This window comes from Colias eurytheme, chromosome 8 (assembly GCF_061535395.1).
Source record: "Colias eurytheme isolate Ceu_HAF_F1 chromosome 8, ilColEury1 Martin Lab GWU primary, whole genome shotgun sequence".
Lineage (NCBI taxonomy): Eukaryota > Metazoa > Arthropoda > Insecta > Lepidoptera > Pieridae > Colias > Colias eurytheme.
The window spans coordinates 2,185,207-2,195,771 of record NC_142987.1 but is presented as its reverse complement, the minus strand read 5'-3'; the positions used below and the strand labels follow the sequence as shown (position 1 = coordinate 2,195,771).

Here is a 10,565-nt window from a genome sequence, read left to right as displayed (position 1 = left end):
GCAAATACTACTGAACCGATTACAATGAAATTTAGCAAACATACAGAGGGTAACTTGGATTAACACAAAATATAGGTTTTATCCTGGAAATCCTACGCGAACGGGAACTACGCGGGTTTTTCTTTGAAAACGCGGGTGAAACCGTGTGCGGCAAAGTAGTTTTCTATACAAATATTATAAAGAGGAAAGGTTTGATTTTTTGTTTGTTTGTTTGTTTGTATGAATTGAATAGGCTCCGAAACTACTTGGCAGATTTGAAAAATTCTTTCACTGTTGGAAAGCTACATCATTTCTGAGTGACATAGGCTAGGTTTTATCCCGGAAATCCCACGGGAACGGGAACTATGCGGGTTTTTTTTTTGAAAACGCGGGCGAAGCCGCAGGCGGAAAGCTAGTATAAAATATAACGATTCGAGAACTTTTATTATAATATTTCGATTATATTATAATATTTCGATTATACAAATGTGGATCAGAGCTAAAAGTATGTAATAACGTTATTGAGAATATTCACCCTATTTTTAATATTTATATTTATATCTTGTTAAGTTGTTACTGTGGTCTATAAAAATATATCAAGTGCTATTTATTTAATGAACATTGGAATACTTTTTATTTTATTAATAAAGGATGATAGCTTGATCGATAAAAAGTCCACTTTTTAAATGTACTCATAATAAAATGTTTGAACAATGTCAGTATCGCATTCAGTAGCGTATAAACACTCGGTTTCAATGAATATTTTATGTTTAAAAAATATATATACACCATAAAGATTCTATTTCAAACGTCTCAAGATGTAAAAAGCGTACGAGTAGCGCGTTGATGTCTTTTACTAGCGGAATGAAAAATAGCTCTCGATACGTTATTCGCTAGAAAAACAGATCTTACGTCTTTTTAAATAATGGCTAATGTTTAAAAATCCAATACTTTTATGTTAATACATATGGCAGATACATAAACAGTGGCGTTTTTCAATATCTTCTTTATATTATTTTTATATTGTTGATATTTTAATTGCATTTAATATTATGTTAACATTAGTTGTATAATGAAAACACAACTATTATGAAACATTTGAAAATTTGGTGTTGACATTGGTTGTAAAAGTAAAATTAATACAACTATTATAAAACATTTAAAATGTTCAATTCAATGACATCAAAAAAAATGTTACATTAACACCGGTCCAAAAACACAAATTAAAAAATAATAAAAAAGGACGATCAATAAATATTACCAGCCCTGTGTGGACGCACCATTAGCACATATTTCCCCACTATATAATCCCTACTACGCACATCCGTCCCCCACATGCTACTGCTGGGAGGTGTTGCTTGTAGTGGGCTGCTTTAGAAAGTAGTTTCGCTTTAACATAGTGGATTCATTAGTTTAACGTTATATTAGTTGCTGCTATTCTTCAAGGACGCGTGTGGATATACCATTACTTCTATCTACTGATTTTGTGTATAGATTTTGTAATTTATTGGTAAGAATATTCGCTATGAATAAAACATTTTGTAGCTTGGTTGTTTCTATCGTAATACTTTAATTTTATAGGTAACTAGCAAACCGGGCGAACTCCGTTTCGCCACCAGAGACACCTTTTCATTGCTATAATCCTCACGTAGCCCGAGACCTTTCCAACGAATGCAAAACCGTGGAAATCGGTTGGTGCGTTCTGGAGCTATAGCGTCAGGAAGGAAAACCCGACTTATTTTTATATAGTAGATTTTTCCTATAACAGCAATTCTATAAAATTTCATAAAATTTCACCACGAAAGCAATCTATAAATTGTCATCAATAATTACTAGTTCTGTGTGGACGTACCATTACTAGGCGTCAGACGTCGCCCCTACTAGGCAGTCCCCTACCACCCGCGTAGAAGATGTTCTGACTGCTCCTTGTAGTGGGGTATTTAATACTTAGTCAAAACGTCAGTATTTAGAATACTATAAGGCTGTTAAAATATATAACCTTTTTGAATTTTATTATTATTTTATCTCTCACGGCTCATTTTATCTCTTCAATAAATCTATACTAATATTATAAAGCTGAAGAGTTTGATTGTTTGAACGCGCTAATCTCGGGAACTACTGGTTTAAAAATTCTTTCGGTTTTAGATAGCCCGATTATTCAGGAAGGTTAAAGGCTATATATCATCACGCTTAGACCAATAGGAGCGGAGCACTGCGGGTAAAACCGCGGAGCACAGCTAGTGTGTAGTATTTTCAGAGTCCACAGTCTACATATTATTTTTATGTGGATTTCAATTAAATCTATCTTGTAAGTTAATTCTCTTATAAACGTCTATGTCATGGTCGAAAATGAATGTCAATTTAAACTTCTGTCTATTGTTCTGATTGAAAGTGTGAATATGATAACTGCAATAAGATTGATATCATTTATCATGTACAAAGTATACGCAAAATTTTATTCAACGCCATCTAGTTTCGTACCAAGAAACGTTCCTTGAGCGAAAATAAATTTAAGCGTCTTCATTAATATAAATAAATTATACATATTCTTTAAATAATGGATTATTTATCTCTGTTAATTACTAGTTTAGTACAAGAAATTTTATTTCAACTCTTTGAAAATTTGAAATAATTTTTGTAAGATAGTCTGTATATTAACGAAATTGCAAAACAGCAACATTTCAAACTTTTTCCAACTACCGTCATATTGGTGAGAAATATGTTAATCACAATGATCAGTTACACTTATAAATAAAATTTATGTAATTAATATATTGTTATTTTAATTTTGTATACACAATACGAAGATTTTTGTGAAGATTTCGTCATTATTGTTTTAAAAACACAATGGAAAGAATTACGTTTAGGAAAAAATCCGTAAGTACATTCTTACATGTATTTCATTGAGGACGACGTTGAATTAATCAAATTTGAATTCAATTCTATGAATATTTGTTAATCATTGGTAAATACTGTCTTGTATTTTTTAATATTAACAACGACATATTAAATGCACTTAACAGCATATTCTAACGATATTTAAATATGATGGTTTGACAATTATTAAAATAATAATCGAAGAAAATTGTTTAATTAATTATTTCTTCTCTCTTAACTTTCTTTTAACTATTAACTTGAACACAATTAGTGATAGTGTAAGAAATAAATACCTTATTGAAAATGGAAAATTTATTTATTTCATACTTAATTTTAAAAACACAAATATTTGAATGTGACGACCAGTTACCTAGCCTATGTATTGACCTTGTGTGTTAGTTCTTCTACATCCATTCAATGTAATGTAACTATAATAGAACTATTTAATATAAAAAGTAAGATGTAATGATAAAATAACCTAATGAAAAGAAAATAAAACGATAAAGAATTAATAAACATTTTATTTCAATGTTCCAGTTGAACAGACAATCAGATCGTGTAGACAGATTTGTGCACACACGGGAGTCAGTCAACGATCCCAGGAGGCGACGGTCACTGCCTGACTGTCAGGCGGTTGATGGTGATGCCTGGGTAAGAAAAATGCTTTATACTTTTATAGTTTATACTATGCTTTTTTCATATTCGTTAGAAACTGAATTATTGTATAAAAAAATGTATGCGTGTACTAGAGTACACACGTAAGAAGTGAAACTTCTTTATGACCTTAAAAATGTCACGAGTATGGCGTAACGCAAAAAAGTCACGCGTACGGCGTAAAGCAAAAATGTTACACTAAATTTTTGTCCAACCCCGATAAAGAACTTTCACTTCAAAAAAATGTGTGCGTGTACTAGTGTACACACGTAAGAAGTGAAACTTCTTCATGACCTTATTTTTCAAAAAATAATTTACTATAAGCAGCTTTACAGAAATACGTCGAATCACGCGTGGTAGGGATAAGAGAAAGATGGCGCGTAACGGAAAAATGTCACGCGTAACGAAAAAATGTTACACTAAATTTTTTTCCAACCTCGATAAAGAAGTTTCACTTCAATAATGGCAAAGTAGTTGTGTAGTAATTTCTAAATCTACTACTAATTATTTCAGTTATTTAATGAATTATATTTAAAAATCACCAAATAATAAACACGTGAATCAATTAATCAAAAGATGAAGCCTCATTTGAAGAATATTCTTAAATATGTATTTTTGAATTATTATAAGTATGTACAGATAGTAGGGCATTGGCATTGGCAATCGAATCACAATTTTCGTAGTAATTTATTTCTGTAAAAATGAACAGGTCTGTGAAAATTTTAAATACAAATCCTTGTTTCTATTTAATTACAGATCACAAAATATAAACACCAAAAGAACTACGGTGACAGTCTAGACCGTGCCTTCGGTGTGGAACAGGAGAGCGACAAATATGTGGTGCAGCCCTGGCCCTGCGTGCCGAGGAAGAAGAGCTACCTCACCTCTGCGGACAGCATATTGGACCTGCCAGCATATAGCTATGCTGATTGTATGTATTTAAAATAACATATAGAATAATGTTACAAATAGGTCAATAATGCAATGGTTAACTATTCCGTAGTGACGTCATATCCAAAATTATTTAAATATTTATACAGCATGGTATATTTTTCAAGCGTTACTGTGATGACACAAATTACAGCACGTCTAATTCTGGCAAGGTTACTTCCCTTGCCTAATCAATTTAGTTCAATTCCTTATTACGTAAATATGATTTGAAATTTTTAGTTCATCATTATTAATTCTTAATTATAAAAAATAAACCATTTGGCGAAAAAACTTTGTCCATCATCACACTTTTATGCAGCCTTCATTGCCTCTTACAAATTTTAATTTTATCAACATAATATTCAGTTGCAGAAATACTCGACTGGAGCAGTGACAACATCTTGGTGGCGGCTCTGGGCAGGAACTACCACAAGTGGAGTTGGGGAAGCCAAAACCTGACGGGACAAGGGTTTGCTATGCAGGAAATTATGTCCTGCAAGTTTGACCCTAGAGGAGAATTGTTAATGGTTTGTTTAAGATTAACAAATGGTCTGTGTAATTTTATTAGATTTTTACATTAATTATTACGAGATAAAATACTCGTCGATAATGTTAAATTTTATTATCATTACCACCTATCATTTTAATGTTAAAAATTATCGCTGAAATGCCATTTCAAATCACTAGTCAACTATACACTGTTCTATCCGCTGAAAGGTTTGCATAAACATGAATCACAACCACATACAATGGAATCATTCAATACCATATTACTACATTACATTGCTCACACTTCCAGCTAGGAACAGACAAGGAGACAGTCGAGATCCACGACAACGCGAACAGCAAATGTATCGCAAAGAGCAGGTGCTTCTGCAACCTGCCGCAGCCCGAGCTGTGCGCCGTCATAGCTGTGGACTGGAGCCCTACGGGAAATTCATATGTCACGTTAGTAAAACCAATAATTATAGACATACAGTTGATAAAGCATTTCTTATAATGACGTGGAAACTTGTCCCATGTGAAATATTGATAAAAACAATTAGCTATCTTATTTTAAAGTAAACATGTTATTGTTATAGGCTATAACTAATAACCAAAGTGCAGCTATACTACACTAAAACCTAATCTGAAGTCCTGTCTGACAGCAGCTGCACCGAGGGTGTTGTGATTTTCCACCCCGGTGTAAGTAGCCTTTGTCACTATCTAAACTCCTAACTATCACCATACACAAAAATCTATCTATATATATAAAACTCGAAGGTGACTGATATAGAGATCTATCAACGCACAGCCCAATTAACCACTGGACGTATCGGGCTGAAATTTGGCATGCAGGTAGATGTTAGGACTTAGGCATCCGCTAAGAAAGGATTTCCCGAAATTCTTGCGGGAATGGGGAAAAACGGGGATGCACGAACAAAGTCGTGGGCGGATGCTAGTCATATCATAAAATAGCTCCGCTCCGTTGTGACGTGAAAGACAAACCACCACATTGTTAATATTAGTAAATACTTTACATAAGCTGGGCGCAAACGCTTGTTCCTCTTATACCAAAAATTAATGTATGGACTATACATACGTCTTAAGCGGCTGCGTGGGCGGTATAGTCGCGTCATCCACGCGCACAACAACTACAATATCATCTACATATACATCAGCCAGGCGCGTCACTCCCGAAACCTTACTACTATTATACTAAAATCGAATCTATAGTCCTGTCTTACAGAGGTTGCACGGGCGGTATAGTAGCGTTCTTTACGCGCACCTGTAAACAAATCAGCTCGGCAGTCGGCACGTGACGCAAACCTTAATGCCTATTGCATCTAAAAGGCTTATTACACTACCCGATATGAAGGGCCCTGCATCTAGGGTGGGCGTGTTCCCTAGTTAGTGTGGCGCTTATTACACTTCTCTGCGAATTGGGCCCTAACTCAGTTTATACGCGAATGTCTAGAGAGATAAACGTATTGTTGCATTTTACATTATGCCGCCGTCAGTATCGAAACTTCAAAAAGTTGCTGTAGCAGTGGCAACCGTTGACGCAATAACAAATATTAAAAAAAGAAGAGAAAGATCTGGGTGAAAGAGTATCTGCGGTTACGTGAAAAGCTTTCAAATATGCAAATACTAAGCGTGCTTGAACCGGGAGTTTTAATGAATTAATTAGAGTAGGTGCAGAACAATTTGAACACTTGTTGAGTTTTAAAACAATTAAATAAACAATTGATTTAAACAATTTATTTATTTGTTAACATGGCGCCTGGCGGTGTGATCACAAACATTTGGAACTTCCCTTTTAAGTTATATAAACCTGTAGTAGGGAAGTTTGGTGACACCTTACATACAAAAGCAGCCACTCCACGCACTAGTCGCGCGACAACTGAGCTCCCTAACCGCCCTAAACGTTATTACATTACCCAATCTGCAGGGCGCTTAGGGAGCTAGGCAGATCGGGCAGACCCGATCGCCCTAAATCGGGACACTAACTCCCTAAGTCTTATTACACCACTCTTAGTTAGGGTTAGGGTCCCTAAAAATTGGGTGGTCTAATAAGCCTTTAAACCTAACTGTCTTGTCTAATGTCTTCGTCTTAAGTGCGTCACACACGGTGAAGATACTATAATATTTTATCTTAAGATACTGTAATATTTTATATTACAGCCATCCTGTTACAAATGACCCGAAATTTTGTGGGTCATTTGTAACAGGATGGCGGTTCTACAGGGGTCTTAGTACGCAATGACAAAAAGAAAAATGATGGTCAGAACGCTGATACCGGATACCTTAAGATACTGTAATATAAAATATTACAGTATCTTAAGATAAAATATTATAGTATCTTCACCGTGTGTGACGCGCTTTACACTAAAAAATATGAATAATGTATAGTCCTGTCATACAGAGGTTGCACGGGCGGTGTAGTAGCGTCCTTCACGCGCACTTGCCTCTACATAAGCTGGGCGCGTCACGTCAGGAAGCCGATCTTCTCGGTACGCATCTCACCAGACGCTCGCTTCGTCGCTGTCACCACGATAAATAGCACACAGGTCATGCTGTTATCTTGGCCGTACTTGGATCTGATCAGCTGCTTGGATTTTAATAAGGCGTATACTAATTTGGTATGTATTGTTTTGAAACGGTATAAACGCTAAAGCAAAATCGTTAATACGCAAATAAATAACTTTCATGATCTTTAACAAACAATTGCAAAACAACGCGGACAAGTGTAGGTATAATTAATTTGTGCTTTTTTTTCTTCGATATTTTTATTAAATACTAGCGGTCCGCCCCGGCTTCGCCCGTGGTACATATTTCGCAATAAAAGGTAGCCTATGTTCTTTCTCAGGGTCTAAAGATTATCTGTGCCAAATTTCATCAAAATCAGTCCAGTAGTTTATGCGTGAAAACCATACATACATACATACATACATACATACAAACCTTTCCTCTTTATAATATTAGTATAGATAAAATAATTGAGCTATTTAAGTATTTATGTAAGTATTCGTAATATTTAATCATAAAGCCAATAATACATTTCTGAGATATAAATCTTATTAAACCAATAGTTTATTTTCTTCACATTAGAAATTTAACTTCTTTACAGTAAATACGTACTTAAATAATCCTAAGATCATAAATAAAAAGGCATACATTAAAATAACAAACCGTTGCTAGGTAACCGCCTGGCACCCATGGCGAAGCGCGCTCCTCGGCATAGGCGCTGTGACATCAGAATATGAAACCAAGGTGGTCATGTGCGAAGCGCCCACCGGTAAGGTCAAGAAGTCGACCCTGGGAGGCAGTAAATACTACCTGGATGCTATGCTGTTCAGTAATAGAACTGGAGAACTCGTCTTGAGCTTGTTCAATATAGGTATATTGCTTAATAACTTAACTTTTCAAGCACTTAATATAATGGTGAAGATCATATGGTTAGTACGTTTTTTTTTTCAAAATTAAAGTTTTAGTTAATTATATCTATAAAAAATTATTTCAATCTGTTACATAGGATACTTATGTTATAATCGTTACCCTCTTTTATTAAGAAATAAGCAATGCAATAACTAATCGATATATTTGTTTGCTCTCTTCTCTCTCTTATCTAACTAAAACTGATCTAGTTTTATTACATTCATAAAATGCAGAACAATTATTATTTATATTTCTCATAGAAAGAGGACTCCTCCATCCTAAGACGAGTTCCCAATTAGTAGTTCTAAGCAACCCTGAGACAGTAGTGGACCAGTGGTGTGACGACGGCAGGACCGGCCTCGACCGCGTTAGGACCATGGTCTTCAGCCCGGATGGCACTAAACTTGGTAAGACCTTTATGTAAATAGGTAGATAATACTTTATTGCACACACAAGATTTACATAAAACACAGAAAAACCTTTGCACAGATTATTAAAACCATGATTAAAACATTTGCGTCATAAACGGATAATAATTCAAAAAAAAGTAATGACTATTTTTTTGCACTTTCTATGATATCTTTAATTACTTATTTTCTTTAATAATCAAATTACCTTTTGAGTCTTTCATTGTATCCTCATTAGTTATTACCATGATTCCCTAATCCACAACAAACATGAAAAAAAAAAGTGTATTTAGCCTATTTTTTTAATCTTTTTTTTTTATAAAATAGCACAACCTTACTTCTATCTACCTATCAGGATAAAAATAAACATCAGTTTTGTATAAAACATTAACAGAATCCCATAGAACCTATCGATTTAAACGCTTTTTTTTCACAGCCACTGCAACATCCGACGAGGATCTAATAATCTGGAACTTTCTACCAGAAGATAAAAAGATTAAGAAAACTCAGCTGAGAAGGTTCTCCGCCATTCCAGTATATATGGATCAAGTGACTCAGGGCTACGCCCTACGATGATTGAGGGCACTGGCTTGTTCTTCTTGTTATTAAATACCTATGTTTCAAATTAATGCTGTTTTAACATTTTTATGTAATGTTGTAATAATTTTTATTGGTGGTAAGTGTTGCAGTCGAGAGTGTGGGTTCAATGCCTGATAGTAGGTAATTTAAAAATATAAAAGTTAAAAAAAAAACATAAGTGTTTCATTTATTTTACAGGAAATACAGAAAATTTTATATCAAATTTGGGAATTTGGATCGACATTTTATTTCGATGAAAAAAAATTTCCACTTATAGCTTAGAAGTTGATGCTTGTCCATATATCCATGCTTATTACACAAAATATTTGCGTACATCTAACACCAGACCATGTTGCAAGCTTGGCTAAAGCCAAGGGCCTAATGGGGTTTGGGTAAAGTTGGCGTCGTGATGAACTTTCGCGGCCAGTGACTAAAGAAGCTAATTGAGTCTAAGAACTCTCGGCTGTAGAGACAATCGCTTACCACTTCACTAAAAAGGATATAAAATAATTAAGAAATAAACGTGTTGAGTTTGACTTTGAGTTTCATTCAAACCTCTTGAAATGCCGCACCACCTGCCTTATAAAAAAACGCATATCCCACCCCTAGTCATATAAAAAAACCACTTAATTCCTTACCTAGGTAATAGCATATGCTATTTTAACACTCATTTACATCGAATCATACAAAGTAAAGGACAATTAACGGAAAATCGAACATTAGCGTTAACATTATAAAATTATTTAGCTAACAGCTTAATATCTGCTACCAATAATTACTTCCGGGGTTAATCATATGATTAAAGTGACCTTTACTATAAATATATGAATTAAACGTGTTAACTTTAATAGTTAACGCAATTATGTGTTAAAGTCATGTGTTTTTATTTATTTACTGTTTCAGAAAGCTAACCCTATGAACTGTAGGTATGTAAAAGTACGCAGGTTTGTCTTTTCGTATTTTACAGTGAATCTACGCATATACAGGGTGTCCCAAAAAGTAGTGATATACTGAAGCTGGGAGGTAGAGGACCTAGAGGGCTATCCGAATCACCTCCATGTGTGATATGCGATTCTTTGTATTTTCGGAGTTATAACTTATTTTTAAATTTTTCACCTATCGCCTAGTACTAATAAGATTTTCCACCCCCCCCCCCCCCTTAAAGCCTATGTCACTCTCTAAACTCCACTATCACCAGACACAAAAATTATTTCATAAAAT

At 34.5% G+C, this 10,565-nt stretch overlaps 1 protein-coding gene across 1 annotated transcript; it reads left to right on the top strand.

Annotated features, from left to right (window-relative positions):
- Positions 1–4,308: 4,308 nt before the first annotated feature.
- LOC149906315 (protein cortex-like) lies at positions 4,309–9,880 on the top strand. The gene is made up of 7 exons (XM_090104349.1): positions 4,309–4,441; positions 4,807–4,967; positions 5,240–5,388; positions 7,346–7,562; positions 8,122–8,320; positions 8,619–8,765; positions 9,202–9,880. The coding sequence occupies exons 2-7, from the start codon at positions 4,917–4,919 to the stop codon at positions 9,339–9,341; spliced, it is 903 nt and encodes a 300-aa protein (XP_089960475.1). The 5' UTR covers positions 4,309–4,441; positions 4,807–4,916; the 3' UTR covers positions 9,342–9,880.
- Positions 9,881–10,565: the final 685 nt, after the last annotated feature.

Bases quoted from the DNA above. Each gene is read 5' to 3' on its own strand.
- LOC149906315 (XM_090104349.1), top strand. From the start codon at position 4,917: ATGCAGGAAATTATGTCCTGCAAGTTTGACCCTAGAGGAGAATTGTTA. The intron at 7,563-8,121 runs GTATGTATTGTT...AACCGTTGCTAG, and splicing joins ATAAGGCGTATACTAATTTG to GTAACCGCCTGGCACCCATG. The intron at 8,321-8,618 runs GTATATTGCTTA...TATTTCTCATAG, and splicing joins CTTGAGCTTGTTCAATATAG to AAAGAGGACTCCTCCATCCT.